Genomic DNA, 27,056 nt, shown 5'->3' on the forward strand with positions numbered 1-27,056 from the left:
ATTAGTGTATATTTACAAAAATGCAATTTATAAATAAAATTGATTGATTGAATTGAAAAATCAATAAAGTTTACCAGTTTAAACATCAAGTATCATTATCACATTAAGTATCAAATTAAGGCGCACAGACCATCAGAGATTTTCACAGCTTACGCTTTTTAATTTGCCAGGAAAGAACAGTTCACTCTGCAGAATAGATGTGCTAAAAGCATTTAGACCTAAGAGACAATCCAGCTCTTGTTTACATCACTCGTCATTTCATTTGTTAAGAAGCATTACAGCGATAGAGAAGAAATAAACAGGACATAACATGAGACACAGATCCTACGGGTTATATATGAGACTGTTTGTACTTTTTACAGATGAATTGTGTCAGCTCAGGAATCACATGATCATGCTGCAGACAGATGGGAGCTCAGCATCACACACCGAGCCTTCCAAGCATCCTGACGCATCCTCTGTAAGTACCAAACACACAGGAGTCAGAGCATGTCACCTGTCTAATGATGCATCACAATGTAAACAGTGGTTCTCAACCTTTTTGGGCCAGTGCCCCCCTGTCTATTATACAGGTCCCATACTATCCCCAGTCAGTTAAAAGGTTGGCAGCTTGTCTTCCCTGAGTATTGTTTTGTGTGCTATATAATTTCGTCACTGAATGGTAAATAACAGATTAAATTAAACTGGTTTATGTCAACATTATTATCATTACTTCTCAACAAGAAAAAAATATGATCAGAAATAATACTTATGAGTGTTCAACAGTTGCAACAGTTAGAAATTTGACATCCAAACTTAAATTAGGTCTCATTATCAATGACACACAGCAGACAATCTGTAAGCAGTTATTTTGTGTTGATGCCAAATATGAAACCTTCTTATGAATTATTCCAACGAAAAACAACAGCAGCCTACCAAGGTAAAGGTCTGAGACTACTGGAAGAAAACCATAAGGATATGCAGGCCACAGCGCTTTTACAGCTCTTAAAGACGCTTTACATTTAAAACCAAAGAAAAGAAGTACAAATATGTAAGTGCAAAGAGATAAACAGAAGACAAGCACAATATAAAACAACAAGGTGCAAAAGCATAGTGCAAAACAAAGAAAAGGAGGGCACTTAAGGAACCGAGAACGAAAAGCTAATGTTAAAGGTTAAAAGCGGATTTGAAAAGGTGGGTTTTGAGGAGTGATTTGAAGGTGGATGGATTTGGACAGTCACGGATGTGTAGAGGGAGGGTGTTCCAGAGGGAGGGGGTTGGTCCTGTGTGGAGGTGAGAGGAGGTTTTTGTCGGATGATCAAAGGTTGCGGGAGGGAGTGTGATGGTGGAGCATGTCCGTGAGGTAGGAGGGGGCCTGGCTGTGGAGGGCTTTGTGGGTGAGGAGGAGGATCTTGAAATTGATTCTGTACGGGACAGGGAGCCAGTGTAGGTTTTGCAGGACAGGGGTTATATGTTCACGGGAGCTGGTGTGGGTGAGGAGTGGGCAGCAGAGTTTTGGATGTACTGAAGTTTGTTGAGGACTTTGGATGATGAGCTGTAGAAGATGCTGTTGCAGTAATCCAGTCTTGAGGTGATGAAAGCATGGATGAGAGTTTCAGCGGCAGAGAAGGAGAGTAATGGACGGAGACGGGCAATATTTCTAAGGTGAAAGAAGGCAGTTTGGGCGAGGCGGCTGATGTGATGTTCAAATGAGAGGTTATTGTTGAAGATGATACCAAGGTTGCGGATTAATGGGGAGGGAGAGAGGGTGTTGTTGTCAATGCTGAGGGTGAAGTTTTGTGTTGCTGTAGAGAAGGATTTTGGGCTGATGAGTATTATTTCAGATTTGTCACAGTTGAGTTTGAGGAAGTTGGCTTGCAGCCATGATTGGACTTCAGTCAGACAGTTGGTGAGGGTAGAGCGGGTGGCCGGGGTGATGGATTTTGTGGAGATGTAGATTTGGATATCGTCAGCGTAGCAGTGGAAATGGAGACCATGACGAAGTGACTGCTAAGTTGAGAGTAGATGGTTTCGATCTTAGATTGAAAAAATGCCAGGAAGGAGTTGCATGTGTCAGTTGTGATGAGTGAGGGCGTCTTTGTAGTTTGAAAGGTGGTCTGTATAGGCATGGAGATGGACTGTGAGACTGGTTTTCTTGTAAAGTATTTCAAGCTGGTGCTTACGGGTTTTCATGTGACGGAGTTCAGGAGTGTACCAGGGAGATGAGTGAGTAAATGAGACAGTTTTGGTTTTTAAGGGAGCCAGTTTGTCAAGGCAGAGGGACAGTGTGTTGTTGTAGAGGGTGACCAGGTCAGAGGGGTGATGAATGTGGACAGAGTATTTGCCAGTGAGTCAGAGAAAGCAGAGGGGGAGATGGACTTGATATTTCTGAAGGATATAATGCGTTTGAGTTTTGGGGGAGGGAGGGGGGTCTTGAAGTTCACAGTGATGGCCAGGTGATCCAAGATGTGGAGGTTGGTACTGGAGAGTTGGTGGAGGGTGAGACCGGCGGAGCAGACTAGGTCCAGGATGTGGCCGCGACAGTGGGTGGGGAAGCTGACATGCTGGGTGAAGTGAAGGCAGTGGAGCAGTTCCAGGAGGTCTACTGCACTTTTGCAGTTTGGATCATCAATGTGGATATTGAAGTCCCCCAGCAGGAGAATTGAGGGGGATACGGCGGATAGCTGGGTGAGGAATTCGGCGAGGTCTGAGAGGAAGGAGTTGTTTGGTTTGGGAGGGCGGTAGATGATGGCGATGACCAGGGAAGTGGGACCAGACAGTTTGAGGGCGACTTGTTCGAAAGACTGAGCAGGAGGTATGGAGATTGTGGATATTTTAAAGCGTTTCTTGTAGATGGCAGCAACGCCACCACCCCGTCCGTCTGGGCGGTGTTTGTCAGTGTAGGTGTAGTCAGTGGGTGTGGTCTGGTTTAGGGAGAAGTAATCCAGGGGTTTCTGCCAGGTTTCGGTGAGGCAGAGGAAGTCCAGTTTATTGTCAGTGATGAATTCATGTAGGATGGCACTTTTGTTGGTCAGTGAGCGGGTGTTGAGTAGAGCCAGTTTCAGGTGTTGTAGGGTTTGAGTAGCACAGGGGGTGGCAGGAGTGCAGAAGATGGGGGATAAGTTTTTGTAATTCACAGTTTTAGTGCAGTAAGGGCAGGGTGGTCTGTGCTTTATGATGGACTGTATGGGGAATGTCTCAGGTGGGAGGGTTAATGTTTGATATGGTCGGACGGGGGCGCTGGTGAGCGGGGCTGTGCTCTGTGCTGCAGTTGGAACGGGGTGAGGAAGTGTGTCAGTGGAGGGGGCGTGTGATGTAAATAGTCATGCACGTGGCGCATGATGTATGACATGCTGAATATTGGCTGCCAGCGTGTGGCTTCCCAGGGTGGTAGGGTGAATGCCATTGTGTTTGAAGAAAGAAGGACGGTTCCAGAAAAGATTAAAATTGTTGGCGAAGTTGAAGCCTCGAGCGTAGCAGGCAGGCCTGAGCCAGGTATTCAGCAGGAGCAGCCTGGAGAAGCGAGCGTCCCCGCGACCAAGTGTGGGAATGGGACCAGAGATAAAAACAGACTTTCCACAAGTGCGTAGGAAGTCCAGGAGGGAGGTGAAAGCACTTTTGGTCAGCTCAGAGGTGCCCCGAGCCAGGTCGTTGGTCCCTACGTGCACCACGATGCGGGTAATGGAGGAAGGGAGTGACTGCAGCAGCCCAGGGAGTTTTCCCAGGATTACCGGGACTGTGGCTCCGGGGAAACAACAGGTGGTGGCATTGAAGAAGCGGATATCCTTGTGATGGAGTCTTCGATGATCAGGGTGGTTGGAGGGAAGAGCGGGCAAGGAAGGGTTTTTGCCGGGTTGGAAGGTGGCGAGACAGTGTCTGGGCCGTCCGCTGGCCGCAGGATCGGTGACCGGGCACGGCCGGACAGGTGTTGCGGTGAATCGGCCGTTACGGCCCTAGGAGGAGGAAAGTCTGCCGGGAGCATGGGGTGGATGAGGCCTCCGGAGCGTCTGAGGATGGCTTCCTTCAGGAATTTGAGACGTGAGGCAGAGGTAGTTGTCCAGGAGGAGAGCTGGCGATCCGAGACCGCAGCAGAGCCACTCTGGGTACCGGCGGGTGCTGGCGGGGAGGAGGGCTCCACGTCACCCATTGGCGCCGGGCCGCCGGAGCGGCGAGCCACAGGTACACCACCAGCTGCCAGTGTGGAGCCAGCCACAATGATCCCAGAGGCAGGGCAGCTGGAGCGGGGAGACGGCACCCCAGCAACCGCCAAGGCACCGGGGACCGCGGGGCCGTTGGAGCGGGAAGCCGCGGGGACGCCATCAGCCGCAGGTGTAGGACTAGCTGACTTTACCCCAGATGTGGAGCCACCTGAGCCCGAGGGGGGAAGCACCAGTAGCCGCAGGCAGAGAGGGGCCAGCGGCTTTTCCAGAGCCAGGAGTTGCACAACCACCAGCAGCCATGTGCAGAGAGCTAGCGGTGGTTCTAGCACGTTGGCTAGGTTGAGCTATGCTAGCCGGGCGGAGATCTAGGTTGTCTGCTAGTGCCTCGAAGCGATTGGAAAGGCTCAGGCGAGGAGGAGAGGCAGTCGCATCCTGGAGTCTCTTTCTGTCGCGGATCACAACTTCAGCCCAGGATGTCTGGAGGCTGGGTGTGGAGGAGGAGGAAGGCCGCGGACCGGTGGAGGTATCCCATGGGACGGTGTCCTGGAGGGCCGCTTTGAGGGAGACAATGTGCAAGGACTGTTCGTGAGCCAGGTCCAGGCAGGAGGTCAGCATGGCCTGTTTATCTTGCAGTTCCTGAGAGAGTCGGCAGATGTCTTCCTTAAGGTCTGTAATCTGTTTATTTGCTTTTGTGAGCATTATGTTGTCACAGACCATGGATGTAGCACGTTGGCTACCTTGAGCTAAGCTAACGGCTAGGTGGTGCCGGTAGTCAAGGCGTGGGTAAATGCAGAAATAGGACAACAGCCAGTAACGTTAGATGCTGGCTGAGCAAGCTCGCGTGCTGCTATGCTATATCTCGTTGTTCTTTGAGTCTTCAGCCTTCGACCTGCAAAGCATGTCAGGAAAAACTCCCTAAAAAACCCTTATTCGGGAAAAAAGGAAGAAACCTTCAGGTAGGCCGAGTCTTTGCAGGATCCCCTACCAGGACAGCTGACGACTCATTATCTGATCATTTTTGTCTTTCACTGTATTATATTTTTTATAAATTATCTTTGGATCTATATAAACTATTCATCTATTTCAAGAGGTGTTACACAAAGATTATTTTACAGTGATAACATATTGAACAGAGCACAGCAGATCTCAGCAGCATGCTCATAGGATTCGGTAGCCTGCGTCATTGTTTATTCGCTAAATCTGTTTCCATTGCCAGAAGTCACATTTTCCTAATATTGATACGCTGACTTTTCCACCCCCTCCAAGCGTAAAAACTTTATTGCGATATTTTGGCCTTTTTTCGAATTTCTGGCGTTTCCATTCAAGTTTTTTTTCGCAGTTGTTGAAAATGCAAATAGAAATAGGTGGATGGAAACCCGACTAATGTGGAGTTTGATTACACCCTGTGGCCCTTTGCTGCATGTCATCCTCTCTCTGATGAAATAAATAAAGTAAATATTCCAGGGAAAATGACACCACTCATACATCATGTTCAGGTTGATTGATTTACCTTCAAAGTTTGATTTCAGGCAGTTTTCCTTGGAAGGTTCTCCAGAGCACCAGTTGGGAAATGTACTGGGAGACATACCATCACTCCAGGACCAAGAAGAATCCTGTGAGGCAAAACAGGACAGAACATTTGTTGGAATTAATATTATTAATAAAAATACTGTTAAATACTGTCAGAACTGGTGTAATGGTAAGTGATATACCTCTGGTGCTTTAGATCCTCCAACCCATACTTGTCCAGACTTGTGACCAGCCTTCTGCATCAGTTCTTGAATGTCACCAAAGTGTTTGTTTTCAAATACAGATGCAAGGTTTCCATCGTAGGACTGGCAGTTTTCCTACAGTGGAGAAAAACAACCTTGGTAAGAGGAGACTAAAAGGAGATTAGATTAGATTTTTAGATTAGATGTCCTTTACTGTCCTCATGGGAAACTTATTCTGCTCTGGGCAGTACAGCACAAAAGACACCACAATAAATAACACAACATAATATGGCTATATAAAACATGATTCTAGAGGTTAAATAATTCACAAGAACAAAAGCAACTCCCTCTGCAAGATGCCAGTTAACTAATTGTGTAAGTCAGTGTTAATGACAAACACTTTTTTCATCAACCTTATTTCAGTGATGAAGATGAGACAATGATGAACTAAAAATAGATTTTTATAATAAAAACTAACTGAAATCTATGTTTAATTTTCATTGTTAAAGGAGCCATGATTAAAGAATCTTAGTGGTGGACATTCGGACATTGAAAGCCGAGAACAGCCGTGTTTGCAATTATCATATACAGCATGAGCAACAGGCTGGTAAACTCCAGTAGATAGTTGGCACCAGGATGTTTCACGAGCCAGCAGAAACACTCAGAGCGGAGTAGCATCAGTGTGATGAGTTGTGAGCTGTAATTCAACAGCAAGTAATCAGCTGTGTGTGTCTGACGGTGGATGGTGGAGCTGCTGAATGGATTTGTGGAGTTTGTTAGCAAGTACAGATTAAATACAGACATAGAGATTTACCTTAGTGCAGATACATTGTACTTTGAGTAACAGTGGTGGAATGTAGCTAAATACATTTCCTGTATTTAAGTACAAATACCAGATCCTTATACTTTACTACAGAGAGACAAATAGCAGCTCGCCATGGAGGCAAAACATGCGAAAAGAAATGTGAGGTCTCAGAGGTAAATATTGTACTTTTGCTGCACTAAATTTGTCTGACAGCGTTACTTCTCAGATGACAGTCTTTTATACCCTTCCTGTCCAGTGAAAACCATGAATCTCCAGATTAGTTGATGTTGAACGTTTGTGACAAACTGAAGGATGAAGTGTTCCTTTATGTGTTGAGGCTGAGTAAGTATTGCTGTAGATTAAACAACCCAACAGGATATAAAGGAGTTCAAATGAGCTCAGCCTGAAACACCTACAGCAATAAAATGACACACAGTCATTAATGCAGCAGGAATATTAATCATAAATCATCAGATTAGGGAAACATGACAGCATGAAACAGTTAACTGCATAGTGAATATTTCTACTTACAGTAAGTACTTTAAAGGGCCAGTGTGTAATATTTGGCATGGTTTATTGTCAATCTGAATCCGAATCTGAATATTCTACCCATTAATATGTTTATACAAGTGTATGATCGCTATAAAATAAAATTCGTTTGGTTTTCGTAGCCTTATAATTATGCTTTATATATATATATATATATATATATGTATATATCAAGGGCTTTTCTTTAGAGAGGTCGCCATCTTGCGCCGCCATGTATGTACGGCAGACCGAGTGGACAATCCAGCCAGCCAGAGAACGCGTTTCGCGTGTATAAATGAACCAACGAAGACAGCAGAAGGAAGGAAGAAGGAGGAGGAAACAGCAGAGTGTTAGTAGTTCGTCGATAGAGAGTAGTGAAAAGTTTTTTTAGTTATAAAGTTTGCGAATGGACCACACTTACCACGCAACAGGAGAGAATGAACCCAAACCGTCATCTGCAAGGAAAAGAAGACGCAGCTTCACTCCTTGTGATGCACTCTCTGCGGCGCGTTTCCTCCTGGTGATATATCTCCCCAACAATGGCAGCAGTAGCACCGAATCCCATTCTGTGCATTCAGCCTCTCTTCTCGCCCACTCAGCATCAAACACATGGAGTTCCTCATCTGTGTGCTCCGGCTCAAACAGGCATGGCTCTGGGTCTGTGTCCGCTACAAGAAACTCTTCAAAATCGTGTTCAAAGTCGTCCATTGCAGCTACTATAGTTCGGAGATATTGCTAGGCTAAATACACAGCTGAGCACTGTTTACCGGCTACGCTGTCAGTCAGTGTGCGGGCTGGAGATTGGCGGAGCAGAGAGGGGAGGGGGTCCCCACTTAGTATGGTAAACGAGTATGTGTGTATGAAGTGTGTCTGTTACGCCAGAAGAGTCAGAGTTTGGGACGGAGTGGAGTGTTACCGGAGTTTCTGGAGTGCTGAAATAAACGGGCCTTTTTCCCGAACGCTCCTCTGGTCTCCTGCTCGTGAGGGATTCATTACAATATCGTAACATGGCTTAGATTTCTAAATAAACATTCACCTCGTCACTAGATAGACATACTCCTGAAAAACTCGTGTGCAAGGCTTTTTGTCCCTACGAGGCCACCATCATTTACCCGACGGGAGGGGTGAGCGAGTGAGCCCTGCAATCTAGAATTTGACCACTGATGTCACTGTTTCCAACGGTTTTCAACCCATTTTACACACTGGCCCTTTAAGTAAATTTGAGTGATAATAATTGTAAACTTTTACTTTAGTAAGGTTTTGAACTCAGGACTTTTACTTGTAGTGGAGCATTTTCACAGTGTCGTATTAATACTTTTACTTCAGTAACAGACGTGAATACTTATTTTGACACTGAATAAGAAATCATCCTATTACCTCAGCATCAGGCCAAGTCATGGTTTCTGGAACGTAGAGGAGACAACGAGCATCGAACATTGTCCAACCATCAGGACAGCTGTCCTCTAAAGACAGAAGGAGAGAAGGTAGTAATTAGCTGCAGAAATATGTACGTTCAGTTTTCAGTGTGTTTGGGGGAGAATACACACACACACACACACACACACACACACACACACACACACACATATACAGTACAGGCCAAAAGTTTGGACACACCTTCTCATTCAATGCGTTTTCTTTATTTTCATGACTATTTACATTGTAGATTCTCACTGAAGGCATCAAAACTATGAATGAACACATGTGGAGTTATGTACTTAACAAAAAAAGGTGAAATAACTGAAAACATGTTTTATATTCTAGTTTCTTCAAAATAGCCACCCTTTGCTCTGATTACTGCTTTGCACACTCTTGGCATTCTCTCCATGAGCTTCAAGAGGTAGTCACCTGAAATGGTTTCCACTTCACAGGTGTGCCTTATCAGGGTTAATTAGTGGAATTTCTTGCTTTATCAATGGGGTTGGGACCATCAGTTGTGTTGTGCAGAAGTCAGGTTAATACACAGCCGACAGCCCTATTGGACAACTGTTAAAATTCATATTATGGCAAGAACCAATCAGCTAACTAAAGAAAAACCAGTGGCCATCATTACTTTAAGAAATGAAGGTCAGTCAGTCCGGAAAATTGCAAAAACTTTAAATGTGTCCCCAAGTGGAGTCGCAAAAACCATCAAGCGCTACAACGAAACTGGCACACATGAGGACCGACCCAGGAAAGGAAGACCAAGAGTCACCTCTGCTTCTGAGGATAAGTTCATCCGAGTCACCAGCCTCAGAAATCGCAAGTTAACAGCAGCTCAGATCAGAGACCAGATGAATGCCACACAGAGTTCTAGCAGCAGACCCATCTCTAGAACAACTGTTAAGAGGAGACTGCGCCAATCAGGCCTTCATGGTCAAATAGCTGCTAGGAAACCACTGCTAAGGAGAGGCAACAAGCAGAAGAGATTTGTTTGGGCCAAGAAACACAAGGAATGGACATTAGACCAGTGGAAATCTGTGCTTTGGTCTGATGAGTCCAAATTTGAGATCTTTGGTTCCAACCGCCGTGTCTTTGTGAGACGCAGAAAAGGTGAACGGATGGATTCCACATGCCTGGTTCCCACTGTGAAGCATGGAGGAGGAGGTGTGATGGTGTGGGGGTGTTTTGCTGGTGACACTGTTGGGGATTTATTCAAAATTGAAGGTACACTGAACCAGCATGGCTACCACAGCATCCTGCAGCGACATGCCATCCCATCCGGTTTGCGTTTAGTTGGACGATCATTTATTTTTCAACAGGACAATGACTCCAAACACACCTCCAGGCTGTGTAAGGGCTATTTGACCAAGAAGGAGAGTGATGGAGTGCTGCGGCAGATGACCTGGCCTCCACAGTCACCGGACCTGAACCCAATCGAGATGGTTTGGGGTGAGCTGGACCGCAGAGTGAAGGCAAAGGGGCCAACAAGTGCTAAACACCTCTGGGAACTCCTTCAAGACTGTTGGAAAACCATTTCAGGTGACTACCTCTTGAAGCTCATGGAGAGAATGCCAAGAGTGTGCAAAGCAGTAATCAGAGCAAAGGGTGGCTGTTTTGAAGAAACTAGAATATAAAACATGTTTTCAGTTATTTCACCTTTTTTTGTTAAGTACATAACTCCACATGTGTTCATTCATAGTTTTGATGCCTTCAGTGAGAATCTACAATGTAAATAGTCATGAAAATAAAGAAAACACATTGAATGAGAAGGTGTGTCCAAACTTTTGGCCTGTACTGTATATATATATATATATATATATATGTATATACATAATTCTTGATTCTTCAGCCAACATCCAAAGTTTTCAAATGCCACAGCTTTGTCAGTGAACGTCCATGTATGATACCAATGCAGAGAAGCATGTTTCCAAAGTCACCATAGGGTGGGTGGGGAGGTGGGTGGGTCAAACAAACACTGGACTTTCACTTAGAAGACTGTTCTAAGTTTTCTGAGTGAAACCAAAAGTCAATGGAGCTATCTTCAAAACAATGTAGTTTTCTTGTTTGTGTGTCAAATTTGTCACGTGATGTTATATCATGTTAGTAACAACAGTACTTATCTTACACCAAGCCATAATGATTTTATATAAACCTAACCATGTGCTGTTGTTGCCCAAACTAAATGACCGTGTGTGTGTGTGTGTGTGTGTGTGTGTGTTGGTATATGAGGACATTTCACTAGTATTTGCACTGACCTTATGAGGACATCAGTGACTTATGAGGACAGTGCCCATGTCTTCACAAGTCAAACAATATAGAAGCATTTAGAAAGTCGTAACTAACTCAAATCTGCATTTTCTTGGTATGTCCCCATAAGTGCGTTACACCTGACTTTTTGCATATCTGTGCGTGCTCAGTGTTTATAATCTCCCTCTAGTGCCGGCACCAAGTATTACAGTTGCATACACATTTGTGTATGAATAAGCGCTGCTGTTATGCTGAACACATCCCTGTCAATCAGGGAGACAAGTGATTGGCTGCTTCTGAAGCCAATCAGAGAGGCCCTGATCGCTGATTGGTTGTTCAGTTTTCATCTTGTTTGCATCACATTTAGAGTAAATGTCGGATGGCACAGTGGCGGCTGGAAAACTAACTGGAATCATCATGAGTTATCAGTAATGCCCAGATAAACGAATGTGTGTGTGTGTGTGTGTGTGTGTGTGTGTAATGTCCAGATAAACCAGTGTGGTCCTAATAAACAAGAGTTGTGCTATGTTTGTGTGTATGTATGGCTAGTGTCCAGATAAACAAGTGTGGTCCTCATAGCCAAGGGTCTTGCTAAGTTGTGTGTGTGTGTGTGTATGGCTAATGTCCAGATAAACCAGTGTGGTCTTCATAGTCACGGGTCTTGCTATGTTTGTGTGTGTGTGTGTGTGTATGAGTAATATCCAGATAAACCAGTATGGTCCTCATAAACAAGGGTCTTGCTATGTTTTGTGTGTGTGTGTGTGTGTGTGTGTGTGTGTGTGCATGCGTTATGTCCAGATAAACCAGTGTGGTCCTCATAAACAAGGGTTTTGCTAAATTTGTGTGTGTGTATGGGTAATGTCCAGTTAAACCAGGGGTGTCCTCATAAGTCATCCCTATGTAAGGTAACGCCCACTCCCAGCCTGTCCCCACAGTCCTTTGAAATGTCAGGTCTTCATATCTCCAAAAGAAGGAAAAAAACAGTCAAGGTTTTTTCTGTTTCTCTAGGACAAGGACAAGTTAGTTAAGAACAGGAATGCATACAATTTCATTGTACTTGTACAAATACAATAAAGATTCTGAAACAGGTGTCCCCATAAACCACCCTTTTGTCCAGTACCAAAAATGACCTAATAAAATGACCTGTGTGTGTGTGTGTGTGTGTGTGTGTGTGTGTGTGTAAAAGAGAGAAAAAGATAGCTACCAACCTGATGGTTCTGGAAGATCTGCAGCTGATTTGGGAAGTTCCTCTGTCCCAGGTTCCTCCTCTGGTTCTGGAAGACCAGAAAAGACAGTTTGACAAACCAGTGAGCAGTGATGAAAGAAGAATTCTGATCTTTTACTGACTCCTCATTTTTGTTAACTATGAAGCTGTTAGCTTATGACTGTAGCTTCATATTTAGCTTACAGGTGTTACTGAATTCAAACTTCTCATTGATCTCAGCAAAGATACAAATATGAGCTTATTCATGAAAATGTTGAACTATTCCTTTCAGTAAAAGTAACAAAATCAACAAATCCTCAATTAGAAGTAAAGTTCTGCATCAAATTTGTATTGTAGTAAAAGTACAGAAGTATTATCTGCAACATGTACATGAAATATTAAATGTAGTATATAAGTATTCCAAAAGTTATCCAAAGTATTTAGATTACTTTGATTACTTTGAGTAATCTAATGGAATAAGTTGCAAATTACAATTCAGGGCATGTATTCAGTAATCTGTAGTGGAATACATTTCAAATTCTACAGCCTATATATACACTGAACAAAAATATAAACTCAAAACTTTTGTTTTTGCTCCCATTTTTCATGAGCTGAACTCAAAGATCTAAAACATTTTCTATGCACACAAAAGACCATTTCCCTCAAATATTGTTCACAAATCTGTCTAAATCTGTGTTAGTGAGCACTTCTCCTTTGCCGAGATAATCCATCCCACCTCACAGGTGTGGCATATCAAGATGCTGATTAGACAGCATGATTATTGCACAGGTGTGCCTTAGGCTGGCCACAATAAAAGGCCACTCTGAAATGTTCAGTTTTATCACACAGCACAATGCCACAGATGTCGCAGGTTTTGAGGGAGCGTGCAATTGGCATGCTGACTGCAGGAATGTCCACCAGAGCTGTTGCCCGTGAATTGAATGTTCATTTCTCTACCATAAGCTGTCTCCAAAGGCGTTTCAGACAATTTGGCAGTACATCCAACCGGCCTCACAACCACAGACCACGTGTAACCACACCAGCCCAGGACCTCCACATCCAGCATGTTCACCTCCAAGATCGTCTGAGACCAGCTACCCAGACAGCTGCTGCAACAATCGGTTTGCATAACCAAAGAATTTCTGCACAAACTGTCAGAAACCGTCTCAGGGAAGCTCATCTGCATGCTCGTCGTCCTCATTGGGGTCTCAACCTGACTGCAGTTCGTCGTCGTAACCGACTTGAGTTGGCAAATGCTCACATTCGATGGCGTCTGGCACGTTGGAGAGGTGTTCTCTTCACGGATGAATCCCGGTTTTCACTGTTCAGGGCAGATGGCAGACAGCGTGTGTGGTGTCGTGTGGGTGAGCAGTTTGCTGATGTCAATATTCATGCTGTCTAATCAGCATCTTGATATGCCACACCTGTGAGGTGGGTTGGATTATCTCGGCAAAGGAGAAGTGCTCACTAACACAGATTTAGACAGATTTGTGAACAATATTTGTGAGAAATGGCCTTTTGTGTATATAGAAAATGTTTTAGATCTTTGAGTCCAGCTCATGAAAAATGGGAGCAAAAACAAAAGTATTGCGTTCATATTTTTGTTCAGTGTATATATATATGTGTGTGGGCCTCTACCAACCTGATGTATCTTCAGGAGCTGTATCTTCAGGAGCTTCATCTTCAGGAGCTTTATCTTCAGGAGCTTCATCTTCAGGGGCTGTATCTTCAGGAGCTGTATCTTCAGTAGCTTCATCTTCAGGAGCTTCATCTTCAGAAGCTTCATCCTCAGGAGCTTTATCTTCAGGAGCTTCATCTTCAGGAGCTGTATCTTCAGGAGCTTTATTTTCAGGAGCTTCATCTTCAGGAGCTTTATCTTCAGGAGTTTGATCTTCAGAGGCTTTATTTTCAGGAGCTTCATCTTCAGGAGCTTTATCTTCAGGAGCTTCATCTTCAGGAGCTTCATCTTCAGGGGCTTCAACTTCAGGAGCTTTATCTTCAGGGGCTTCATCTTCAGGAGCTTTATCTTCAGGAGCTTCATCTTCAGGAGCTTCATCTTCAGGGGCTTCATCTTCAGGAGCTTTATCTTCAGGAGCTTCATCTTCAGGAGCTTCATCTTCAGGGGCTTTATCTTCAGGAGCTTTATCTTCAGGAGCTTCATCTTCAGGAGCTTCATCTTCAGGGGCTTCAACTTCAGGAGCTTTATCTTCAGGGGCTTCATCTTCCGGAGCTTCATCTTCAGGGGCTTTATTTTCAGGAGCTTCATCTTCAGGAGCTTCATCTTCAGGGGCTTCATCTTCAGGAGCTTCATCTTCAGGAGCTTCATCTTCAGGGGCTTCATCTTCAGGAGCTTCATCTTCAGGGGCTTTATTTTCAGGAGCTTCATTTTCAGGAGCTTCATCTTCAGGGGCTTCATCTTCAGGAGCTTCATCTTCAGGAGCTTCATCTTCAGAAGCTTTATCTTCAGGAGCTTCATCTTCAGGAACTTCATCTTCAGGAGCTTTATCTTCAGGAGCTTCATCTTCAGGGGCTTCATCTTCAGGGGCTTCATCTTCAGAAGCTTTATCTTCAGGAGCTTCATCTTCAGGAGCTTCATCTTCAGGGGCTTCATCTTCAGGGGCTTCATCTTCAGGAGCTTCATCTTCAGGGGCTTCATCTTCAGGAGCTTCATCTTCAGGGGCTTTATCTTCAGGAGCTTCATCTTCAGGAGCTTCATCTTCAGGAGCTTTATCTTCAGGAGCTTCATCTTCAGGAGCTTTATCCTCAGGAGCTGTATCTTCAGGAGCTGTATCTTCAGGAGCTGTATCTCCAGGGGCTGTATCTTTAGGAGCTGCATCTTCAGGAGCTTTATCCTCAGGAGCTGTATCTTCAGGAGCTGTATCTCCAGGGGCTGTATCTTTAGGAGCTGCATCTTCAGGAGCTTTATCCTCAGGAGCTTTATCCTCAGGAGCTGTATCTTCAGGAACTGTATCTCCAGGGGCTGTATCTTCAGGAGCTGTATCTCCAGGGGCTGTATCTGCGGGAGCTGCATCTTCAGGAGCTGTATCTACCGAAGCTTCATCTCCAGGGACTGCATCTTCAGGAGCTGCATCTGCCGAAGCTTTATCTCCAGGGGCTGCATCTTTTGGAGCTGCATCTGCCGAAGCTTCATCTCCAGGGGCTGCATCTTCAGGAGTTGCATCTGCCGAAGCGTTATCTCCAGGGGCTGCATCTTCAGGAGCTGCATCTGCCGAAGCTTTATCTCCAGGGGCTGCATCTTTAGGAGCTGCATCTGCCGAAGCGTTATCTCCAGGGGCTGCATCTTCAGGAGCTGCATCTGCCGAAGCTTCATCTCCAGGGACTGCATCTTCAGGAGCTGCATCTGCCGAAGCTTTATCTCCAGGGGCTGCATCTTTTGGAGCCGCATCTGCCGAAGCTTCATCTCCAGGGGCTGCATCTTTGGGAGCCGCATCTGCCGAAGCTTCATCTCCAGGGGCTGCATCTTTAGAAGCTGTATCTATGGGAGCTGTATCTGAGGAGGCTTTATCTCCAGGGGCTGCATCTTTAGGAGCTGTATCTATGGGAGCTGTATCTGCGGAGGCTTTATCTCCAGGGGCTGCATCTTCAGGAGCTGCATCTGCCGAAGCCTTATCTCCGGGGGCTGCATCTTCAGGAGCTGCATCTGCCGAAGCTTTATCTCCAGGGGCTTCATCTTCAGGAGCTGCATCTTCAGGAGCTGCATCTGCCGAAGCCTTATCTCCAGGAGCTGCATCTTCAGGAGCTGCATCTTCAGGAGCTGTATCTTCAGGAGCTGCATCTGCCGAAGCTTTATCTCCAGGAGCTGCATCTTTAGGAGCTGTATCTATGGGAGCTGTATCTGCGGAGGCTTTATCTCCAGGGGCTGCATCTTCAGGAGCTGCATCTGCCGAAGCCTTATCTCCAGGGGCTGCATCTTCAGGAGCTGCATCTACCGCAGCTTTATCTCCAGGGGCTGCATCTTTAGGAGATGCATCTGCCGAAGCTTTATCTCCAGGGGCTGCATCTTCAGGAGCTGCATCTGCCGAAGCTTTATCTCCAGGGGCTGCATCTTCAGGAGCTGTATCTGTGGGAGCTGTAGCTGTGGAGGCTTTATCTCCAGGGGCTGCATCTTCAGGAGCTGCATCTGCCGAAGCCTTATCTCCAGGGGCTGCATCTTCAGGAGCTGCATCTGCCGAAGCTACATCTCCAGGGGCTGCATCTTTAGGAGCTGCATCTGCCGAAGCGTTATCTCCAGGGGCTGCATCTTCAGGAGCTGCATCTGCCGAAGCTTCATCTCCAGGGACTGCATCTTCAGGAGCTGCATCTGCCGAAGCTTTATCTCCAGGGGCTGCATCTTTTGGAGCCGCATCTGCCGAAGCTTTATCTCCAGGGGCTGCATCTTTGGGAGCCGCATCTGCCGAAGCTTCATCTCCAGGGGCTGCATCTTTAGAAGCTGTATCTATGGGAGCTGTATCTGAGGAGGCTTTATCTCCAGGGGCTGCATCTTTAGGAGCTGTATCTATGGGAGCTGTATCTGCGGAGGCTTTATCTCCAGGGGCTGCATCTTCAGGAGCTGCATCTGCCGAAGCCTTATCTCCGGGGGCTGCATCTTCAGGAGCTGCATCTGCCGAAGCTTTATCTCCAGGGGCTTCATCTTCAGGAGCTGCATCTTCAGGAGCTGCATCTGCCGAAGCCTTATCTCCAGGAGCTGCATCTTCAGGAGCTGCATCTTCAGGAGCTGCATCTTCAGGAGCTGTATCTTCAGGAGCTGCATCTGCCGAAGCTTTATCTCCAGGAGCTGCATCTTTAGGAGCTGTATCTATGGGAGCTGTATCTGCGGAGGCTTTATCTCCAGGGGCTGCATCTTCAGGAGCTGCATCTGCCGAAGCCTTATCTCCAGGAGCTGCATCTTCAGGAGCTGCATCTTCAGGAGCTGTATCTTCAGGAGCTGCATCTGCCGAAGCTTTATCTCCAGGAGCTGCATCTTTAGGAGCTGTATCTATGGGAGCTGTATCTGCGGAGGCTTTATCTCCAGGGGCTGCATCTTCAGGAGCTGCATCTGCCGAAGCCTTATCTCCAGGGGCTGCATCTTCAGGAGCTGCATCTACCGCAGCTTTATCTCCAGGGGCTGCATCTTTAGGAGATGCATCTGCCGAAGCTTTATCTCCAGGGGCTGCATCTTCAGGAGCTGCATCTGCCGAAGCTTTATCTCCAGGGGCTGCATCTTCAGGAGCTGTATCTGTGGGAGCTGTAGCTGTGGAGGCTTTATCTCCAGGGGCTGCATCTTCAGGAGCTGCATCTGCCGAAGCCTTATCTCCAGGGGCTGCATCTTCAGGAGCTGCATCTGCCGAAGCTTCATCTCCAGGGGCTGCATCTTTGGGAGCCGCATCTGCCGAAGCTTCATCTCCAGGGGCTGCATCTTTAGGAGCTGCATCTGCCGAAGCGTTATCTCCAGGGGCTGCATCTTCAGGAGCTGCATCTGCCGAAGCTTCATCTCCAGGGACTGCATCTTCAGGAGCTGCATCTGCCGAAGCTTTATCTCCAGGGGCTGCATCTTTTGGAGCCGCATCTGCCGAAGCTTCATCTCCAGGGGCTGCATCTTTGGGAGCCGCATCTGCCGAAGCTTCATCTCCAGGGGCTGCATCTTTAGAAGCTGTATCTATGGGAGCTGTATCTGAGGAGGCTTTATCTCCAGGGGCTGCATCTTTAGGAGCTGTATCTATGGGAGCTGTATCTGCGGAGGCTTTATCTCCAGGGGCTGCATCTTCAGGAGCTGCATCTGCCAAAGCCTTTTCTCCAGGGGCTGCATCTTCAGGAGCTGCATCTGCCGACGCTTTATCTCCAGGGGCTGCATCTTCAGGAGCTGCATCTTCAGGAGCTGCATCTGCCAAAGCGTTATCTCCAGGGACTGCATCTTCTGGAGCTGTGTCTGCTGACGCTTTATCTCCAGGGGCTGCATCTTCAGGGGCTGCATCTTCAGGAGCCGCATCTGCCGAAGCTTCATCTCCAGAGGCTGCATCTTCAGGAGCTGTGTCTGCTGAAGCTTTATCTCCAGGAGCTGCATCTTTTGGAGCCGCATCTGCCGAAGCTTCATCTCCAGGGGCTGCATCTTTAGGAGCCGCATCTGCCGACGCTTCATCTCTAGGGACTGCATCTTTGGGAGCCGCATCTGCCGAAGCTTCATCTCCAGGGGCTGCATCTTTGGGAGCCGCATCTGCCGAAGCTTCATCTCCAGGGGCTACATCTTTGGGAGCCGCATCTGCCGAAGCTTCATCTCCAGGGGCTGCATCTTTGGGAGCCGCATCTGCCGAAGCTTTATCTCCAGGAGCTGCATCTTTAGGAGCTGTATCTGTGGGAGCTGTATCTGCGGAGGCTTTATCTCCAGGGGCTGCATCTTTAGGAGCTGCATCTGCTGAAGCTTCATCTCCAGGGGCTGCATCTTTAGGAGCTGTATCTGCCGAAGCTTTATCTCCAGGGGCTGCATCTTTAGGAGCTGTATCTGTGGGAGCTGTATCTGCGGAGGCTTTATCTCCAGGGACTGCATCTTTAGGAGCTGCATCTGCCGAAGCTTTATCTCCAGGGGCTGCATCTTTAGGAGCCGCATCTGCCGACGCTTCATCTCTAGGGACTGCATCTTTGGGAGCCGCATCTGCCGAAGCTTCATCTCCAGGGGCTGCATCTTTGGGAGCCGCATCTGCCGAAGCTTCATCTCCAGGGGCTACATCTTTGGGAGCCGCATCTGCCGAAGCTTCATCTCCAGGGGCTGCATCTTTGGGAGCCGCATCTGCCGAAGCTTTATCTCCAGGAGCTGCATCTTTAGGAGCTGTATCTGTGGGAGCTGTATCTGCGGAGGCTTTATCTCCAGGGGCTGCATCTTTAGGAGCTGCATCTGCCGAAGCTTCATCTCCAGGGGCTGCATCTTTAGGAGCTGTATCTGCCGAAGCTTTATCTCCAGGGGCTGCATCTTTAGGAGCTGTATCTGTGGGAGCTGTATCTGCGGAGGCTTTATCTCCAGGGACTGCATCTTTAGGAGCTGCATCTGCCGAAGCTTTATCTCCAGGGGCTGCATCTTCAGGAGCTGTATCGGCCGATGCTTTATCTCCAGGGGCTGCATCTTTAGAAGCCGCATCTGCCGAAGCTTCATCTCCAGGGGCTGCATCTTTAGGAGCCGCATCTGCCGAAGCTTTATCTCCAGGGGCTGCATCTTTGGGAGCCGCATCTGCCGAAGCTTTATCTCCAGGGGCTGCATCTTTGCGAGCTGCATCTGCCGAAGCTTTATCTCCAGGGGCTGCATCTTTAGGAGCTGTATCTGTGGGAGCTGTATCTGCGGAGGCTTTATCTCCAGGGGCTGCAACTTTAGGAGCTGCATCTGCCGAAGTTTTATGTCCAGGGGCTGAATCTTCAGGAGCTGTATCTCTAGGGGCTGCATCTTTAGGAGCTGCATCTGCCGAAGTTTTATCTCCAGGGACTGCATCTTTAGGAGTTGTATCTCCAGGGGCTGCATCTTTAGGAGCTGTATCTGTGAGAGCTGTATCTGCGGAGGCTTTATCTCCAGGGGCTGCATCTTCAGGAGCTGCATCTGCCGAAGCTTTATCTCCAGGGGCTGCATCTTTGGGAGCTGTATCTGTGGGAGCTGTATCTGCGGAGGCTTTATCTACAGGGGCTGCATCTTTAGGAGCTGCATCTGCGGGAGCTGCATCTTGAGGAGCTTTATCTTCAGGAGCTTTATCTTTAGAAGCTGTATCTTCAGGAGCTGTATCTGCCGAAGCGTTATCTCCAGGTGCTGTATCTTCAGGAGCTGCATCTTTTGGAGCTGTATCTTCAGGAGCTGTATTTTCAGGAGCTGTACCTGGATGTGTTAGAAATATAGAAGGTTCCACTATCACAGAAATGTTTTCTGCTTCTGAAAGAGTAGGGCCAATAGTTTGACACACCAGTGAGCAGTGGTGAGACACATATCAATCTTCTCATCTATGTCCAAGCCAGTATGAGCTTATGCATGAAAATGTTGAAGTATTCCTTTTAGTAAAGGTAACAATCAGTAAAAACTCAGTTACAAGTTAAAGTATTTGTATTGTAGTAAAAGTACGGAAGTATTTTTAGCAAAATGTACATGAAATATTAAACGTAGTACTGAAGTATTCCAAACATAATCCTAAGTATTTTGAATGCTTTACTTAGTTTGAGTAATCTAATGGAATGCAGGACAAATTACATTTTAGGGCATGTATTCAGTAATGTGTAGTGGCATACATTTCAAAAGTAACCCTCCAGTCTATACATACATATATGTGTGTGTCTGTGTCTACCAACCTGATGGTGCTGAAGGATCTGTAGGATCATTTACAGTAAGTTTCCCAGGTTCCTTCTCTTCTTCTTTAAGAGCTAAATGGACAGTTTGTAACACAACAGTGAGCAGTGATGAAAGAAGAACTCTGATGTTTAATTAAACATCATTTTTCTCAACTATGAAGCTGTTAGCTTCTGTAGCTTCATATTTAGCTTACAGATATGTGACTTACTTCAAACTTCTCATTGATCTCAGCAAAGATGTAAATATGAGCTTATTTATGAAAATGTTGAACTATTCCTTTCAGTAGAAGTAACAAAATCAATAAATACTAGTTACAAGTGAATGTGCTGCATCAAATGTATATTTTAATAAAAGTACAAAAGTATTATTTGCAAAATGTACATGAAATATTAAATGAAGTATTGGAGTATTCCGAAAGTAATCCGAACTATTTAGAATACTTTACTTAGTTTGAATTATCTATTACAATATGTTACAAATTTCATTGTAGGGCATGCATGTATTTACTTATCTTTAGTGGACTACATTTTGTAAGTAATCCTCCAGCCATCTCTCATTTCCAACCCGTCAAATATCGCCGCTGTGTCAATGATCTGGGCATTTGACATTGACACACAACGGTACTTTTCACTGTAGTATAATATGCCGCAGGGAGGCATCAGTTTATAACTTGGCTGCGTTTAACCTTTCGCATAGTTATGATATGCCACTGGACGGCACCTGTCACAGTAGTATGACACAGGAATGGGTGGCGTCAGTTCATAATGCAGCCATACAGCACCTGTGGTAGTGGTCTGATACGCAGCTGGAAGGTGTCAGCTTCAAACTCTGCAGGTAGCAACCAAATATAAGGAACTAGAAAGTCCCTAAACGGTGGGCGGAAGGGTGGTGGATGATTCTAAAAAAAACCTTGGACTTTCACCTGGGAACCCAGTGTTCACTTCCTGTAAGAATATAGAGCCAAACCATGAGGTTTTTTTTTCTGAACCTAACCACGTGCTTTTGTTGACATCCTGGCATTTGTTGCAGCTTCCTGGAACATCAACAGGAAATGCTGAAGTATACCTAGGGCATAATACATGGAGGTGAAAGGCCACTGACAGAGCGGCGATATGTGACAACTTGGAATGAGAACGTGCTGAATACAAACAGAGCAGCATCAATTCAGGATCAGTCAACAGCCCAAGTTTTCAAATGCCACTGCTATGTCAGTGGACGTCCATGTATGATACCAATGCACAAAGGCATGTTTTGTGACATTATGAAATGCAGCAGCTGGCGGCAGTTTGTAACACCGCTGGCAAGAACCATAGTATAACAAGTGAAGTTCCCAAAGGGTGTGTGGGTTGGGAGGTGGATGGCTCAGACAAACAGTGGACTTTAACCAGGGGCCCACTGTTATTTTCCTGTGTGAACTAGTGATGGGCAAAGCAGTTCTTTAGATGTTACTGAATCACTAGAATCAGTTCATTAAAAAGATTTGTTCGAAAGATTCGTTGACTGAATCGTTCAGTGCTTGGCAGGAGGAGCCCTGACTGTGTACTGCGTAGTCCGACTCACTGAACGAATTGAACACACCCCCATTCACTGCTGCTGCATCTGCCCTGCACTGGTGAGTCTCATTACTGGCCAGCCTAACGTTTTAAGTTTGTTTATCTGGAAACTAAGTCTGTTAAAACAATGGGGAGGTGTGTGATTGTGTTCATGTGGCTTGACTCCTACAGAGAGAGAGAGGGAGAGAGAGAGAGTGTGAGTGTGAGTGTGAGAGTGAGAGAGCTACCAACATGATGATTCTTGAAGATCTTCATCTGAATCGAGACGTTCGTTTGACGCCTCCTCTGATGCTGCAAGATCAAGATGGACAGTAATACAAAAGTATTATTAGCAAAATGTACAAGAAATATTAAATGTAGTATTGGAGTATTCCAAAAGTGATCCAAAGTATTTTGAATGCTTTACTTAGTTTGAGTAATCTAATGGAATGCAGGACAAATTACATTTTAGGGCATGTATTCAGTAATGTGTAGTGGAATACATTCTGAAAGTAACCCTCCAGCCTATACATACGTATGTGTTAGTGTCTACCAACCTGATGGTGCCGAAGGATCTGTAAGATCAATTACAGTAAGTTTCCCAGGTTCCTTCTCTTCTTCTTTAAGAGCTGGATGGACAGTTTGTAACACAACAGTGAGCAGTGATGAAAGAAGAACTCTGATCTCTTACTTAAACATCATTTTTGTTAACTATGAAGCTGTTAGCTTCTGACTGTAGCTTCATATTTAGCTTAAAGAAGTGTGACTGAACTCAATCTTCTCATTGATCTCAGCAAAGATGCAAATATGAGCTTATTTATGAAAACATTGAACCATCTCTCTCAATAAAAGAAACAAAATCAATAAATTCTTTGTGACAAGTTAAAGTCTTGCATTCTATGTTTTATGTAAGTAAAAGTACAGAAGTATTATTGGCAAAATGTAAATGAAGTATAAAATGTAGTGTTAAAATCCAGAACGGCCCTTTATACAGTATTTGTTTGCATTGATGGATAATCATTGATGCTTCATGTGTAAGCAACATTTTAATCTTGTAGCCCAGTGATAATTGTGGTGCATTCAAAAGTACAATATTCCACTCTGAAATGTAGTCAAATTTAAACTAGCAGAAAATGAAAATACTCCAGTAAAATACATTTACATCAAGAACTGTTCTCATGTACAGAACTTCAGTAAATTACGCGCAGAGATGGGCAAAAATACATCAAAATGTATTTTGATACAAAATACAAAATACCCCTCAAATAAATATATCAAAATAAAATACATGTATTTTGTATTTTCAAATACAGAAAATACATTTTTTCTTTTTCTTTTTAGCAGCGACCCGCAGCTCTATAGGTCACTCTGTCGGTCGGTCGGTCGGTCGGTCGACAAAGCTTTTCATGAATAACTAAAAAGTCCTTGACCAAAAATACTCAAAATTTACATACTGCAACTAGAGACCACGAGTAATTATACCAGAGAGAATGCCCACAATTCGTCCATAGGTGGCGCTATACTAACCGATTCAAATCTTTTTGTGAATAACTCAAAAAGTCCTTGACCAAAAATGCTCAAAATTTACATGCTGCAATTAGAGACCACAACTATGCCAGAAAGAAAAACCATGATTGATCCATTAATGGCGTGATAGTAGCAAATTTGGTCGCGGCTTTTGCAAATGCAAATTTGGGCTTGTTTTCTCACAGTTTGGTGTAGGCTACCCTAAAACATTATTTATTGATTCAGATTTAGATTTAGACAACTTTATTGATCCCACGTGAGGCAATTCATTTGTAGCATACTCATCCCAAGCATCAACCACAACAACATACAATTTCCTATGTTATGCACAGTCCAGTAAAACAGATCACTAGGTCACTGAAGGGCACATTGAACGACCCAAGTTTAAAAAACATATAGATAAAATCTTTTTTTTAAAAAAATAAGTAAAAAATATTGTTACATCCAATATTATAAGAATGTGTAGCCATTTTTTTTTGTTATTTGATTTGTGGAGAAAGTATTTTGAGTATTTTAAATACAAAATTACTCCACTTAAAAGTATCTTGTTACAAATTACATTTGCTTTTTATCAGCCTTATCAAATACAGTTTACAAAATACTAAAATGTAATTGAAATACGTATTTTAAATACAAGTAATAGAAATACTGCCCATCCCTGATTACGCTCCACCACTGCCAGGAAATACTCACGGAGAGCTCTGGTCAGAGCCAGCAATGCACAAAGAAGTGCAGACACAGTCAGCATCTTCATGGCGGTGATGTTGCAGATGTTAAAGCTTGTACAAATCCTTTGACAGGGAGGAGATGACTTAGACTGGTACTGAAAAAAATAAAAATTGGATAATAATAGTTTGTAGCAAACCTGCTGCAGAATTAATTTCCCTCTGACTGTCTGAATGATGGCAGCCTTCCTGTGAGCTGAACTAGAGAAGAACCAGCTGTTTTATACACTTGCATCTACAAAACCAAGACCTGAGGCCATGCACACTGATAGACATGCAAATAAAAATGTGATCTGTGTTCCAAATGTGAAACAAGGCAGCTTAAACTTTCACAAGTTAACACTTTCATCAAATGAAAAAACACACAAGTTGAAAGATGTGTTATGGATGTCCAGTGTTGGGCTTTTTTTTTTTTTTAGCAACAAATAACATACAAATGTTGGCTGGCTACGAGTCGTTGTATTACTTTTACAGCCTACAAAAGTTGTTATGGCGTTGTTTCTCCTCAGACGCATGTGTGCCTCTTACCCAAGAGACTTTTGTTGCCTACCCGGTACTTTTCCAAGGATGTGTCTGAAAAACTTAGCATCAGTGCAACATTTCACCCATCATATATCCAGCCTCAATCTTCATTTGTTCTTTGGCTGACAACAAAAGTAAGGCTGTAAGGAGTTATTTGTTTTTTGGGGTGACTACAATATTATTACTCAAACATTATTTGTAATTAGTCACACTATCCATTACTGGGACAAGTAACATTATTACTGCCTTCTACTGTAACGAGTCAGCCTATTCAGTTCTGTCATTGATATACCTTTTTTAAGGTCAGGAAAAATTACATATTTATTAAGTTTGCCGGTGCTTATCTTTGATGGTGTTGGGCCAATAGAGCTCAAAGTCAATGCCACCTGATACCCAAAGGCTCATCTGACAGTTGCTCGGTTCAAACACAGTCAAATCAAGCTTGCATGCGTCAAAACATTTGCTCAGCGCTGTACAAATATAAGATCATTTATCGTTTTTTGTAGATGTGTGAGACAGACCACAACACCAGCCACAATGATGTCACCATTGCACTTTCCTGTTGGTGATGGTGTTTGCAATAATTAAGAAGTGCTTTAGGTCCTGAGTCCTAGAGGGACACCAGTATCACACAGACTCATTCACTTCAATATGTGTGTAATGCAACTCATGAATCAAGATTTTTAATCAAATCAGTTTGTGTCATGTGAAAGAAGTCAGTCTTAGTGAGAACGTTTTAGGGTCTAATGCATTGTTTTGCACTTCACCCAGGAGCACTTTTTTAATGAAGCGTTGCTATTGTTTTTTTGTTTTTTCTATGACAACAGGATGTGCACACTAATATTCCACTATTGTTATTAATATGAATTTGATACGGCATGTAAACAGCACATTTAGTTTGGAAATTCCAAATATGGCCTTATTCCAAATGTAGCATTTTCTGATTAATACGTGGGATTTGTCATAATATACGTCTCAGTTGGGGTTTGTGCCACAGTTTGTGACACAGCCTTTTACCTGTTTGTGTTCAGCTCTGTGCGTTGTCATTAATACATTGTACACAAATCAACTTGACAGCACTTTGTAGGCTGGTGCAGAAATGCAAGCCCAAAAGAAAACCCAACGTTTCTCGTCGGAAGGAGAAACACACCTACTTTTAAACATTATGAGACATCTGCATATGAAAAGGTTTTTGGATATGTGCAAATTTTGTAACACCGATCTTTTCAAGTAGGTGGTTAAACAAATGACAGAGAGAAGCTCACATGGTGGAATAGTCTATTACTTGTGGAAAACTTTAAATAAAAATCCTGGCACAAGCAACAGCCTTTACACTCTTCCACATTTTGACGTGATAATCATGCTAGGGCACGTTTATTGCGTAAAAAGGAATGTTACTGGAATATTCATTTTTGTCAGCTGTGTAAACAGCTTGGTAAGAATATTGTCTTTAAGAATAAGGGCAAAACCAGAAATATTTTGTGTTTGAAAACATAGTCAGTATCTTGACAATGTATCACGACTCTATCCGCTGTTCTATGATAGACTGACATCACCCCTTTATTTTTTATCATCATCAATGACCTAGTGGTCTGTTTTACTGGACTGTGCATAACAGGAAATTGTATGTTGTTGTGGTTGATGCTTGGGATGAGTATGCTACATGTAATACTCTATTAAATATCAGTCGTATTTATGTTTTTTTTTATGGGAATGAGTTAAAGAAAAAGTCAGTTCATGGTGAAGTTAAAATTTGCATAAATAACTATATGATAAAACTAAGATGTTAAAATGTATAAATGATTTATGTTTAAAATGAGTGGTTTTAAAAACACAATTTCATGGGGTGTGAATGCCTTTAAAAAAAAGTTAAAAAGTAATTCTTATTACGTTATATTACGTGTGTGAGTTCATGACCTTTGAGTGTTTACACTTCCGGGCAGACCCGAGAGAGGAAGAAGAAGGCGCAATGTGTTAATGGCGTGGAGCGGAGACTCTGGGACTGTGTTATATCTGTGCCGTGGTTTATCCATGACGGACTGAACTGCTGTGTGCAAATTATGCCGTGAGTGTGTGAGTCAGCCTCCCCGGCGCAGATGAGTGTTTTTTTTGTTTTATTGGAGGCGAAGTAAGTTCAGCTGAGTTGGCCAGTCGGAGCTAGCGGAAAGCTAACTGCACGGTCGTCGCGGACGAGCATTGCCGGGTCGTCGTGGATGAGTGTCAACAATGAGGGGGCCGCCGCAATGGGGGAGTGGATCAGCAACTGCAGCCTGGCCCCGCTAGCTTCACAGACACACAGAGGTACCCACACACATTACAGTAACCATCATGAGCTCCAACTAAGCGCGCCAACGAAACAAAGTAAGAGTGCACTCAGGTTGA

At 44.5% G+C, this 27,056-nt stretch overlaps 1 protein-coding gene across 1 annotated transcript; it reads right to left on the bottom strand.

Annotated features, from left to right (window-relative positions):
- Positions 1-137: 137 nt before the first annotated feature.
- On the bottom strand, positions 138-24,349 carry LOC117252539 (uncharacterized). Its single transcript, XM_078171159.1, has 10 exons — positions 24,121-24,349; positions 22,458-22,529; positions 22,153-22,212; positions 20,368-20,439; positions 13,700-19,903; positions 12,062-12,127; positions 8,562-8,647; positions 5,852-5,986; positions 5,650-5,752; positions 138-458 (listed from the first exon to the last, which is right to left on the bottom strand). The coding sequence occupies exons 1-10, from the start codon at positions 24,179-24,181 to the stop codon at positions 385-387; spliced, it is 6,933 nt and encodes a 2,310-aa protein (XP_078027285.1). The 5' UTR covers positions 24,182-24,349; the 3' UTR covers positions 138-384.
- Positions 24,350-27,056: the final 2,707 nt, after the last annotated feature.

The sequence above is a fragment of the Epinephelus lanceolatus genome, chromosome 9, assembly GCF_041903045.1.
Source record: "Epinephelus lanceolatus isolate andai-2023 chromosome 9, ASM4190304v1, whole genome shotgun sequence".
NCBI lineage: Eukaryota > Metazoa > Chordata > Actinopteri > Perciformes > Serranidae > Epinephelus > Epinephelus lanceolatus.

Coding starts and splice junctions, on each gene's coding strand:
- LOC117252539 (XM_078171159.1), bottom strand. CDS start 24,181: ATGAAGATGCTGACTGTGTCTGCACTTCTTTGTGCATTGCTGGCTCTG. Junction 22,530..24,120: donor GGCTCTGACCAGAGCTCTCC/GTGAGTATTTCC, acceptor CTGTCCATCCAG/CTCTTAAAGAAGAAGAGAAG. Junction 5,753..5,851: donor GAGGATCTAAAGCACCAGAG/GTATATCACTTA, acceptor TTTGCCTCACAG/GATTCTTCTTGGTCCTGGAG.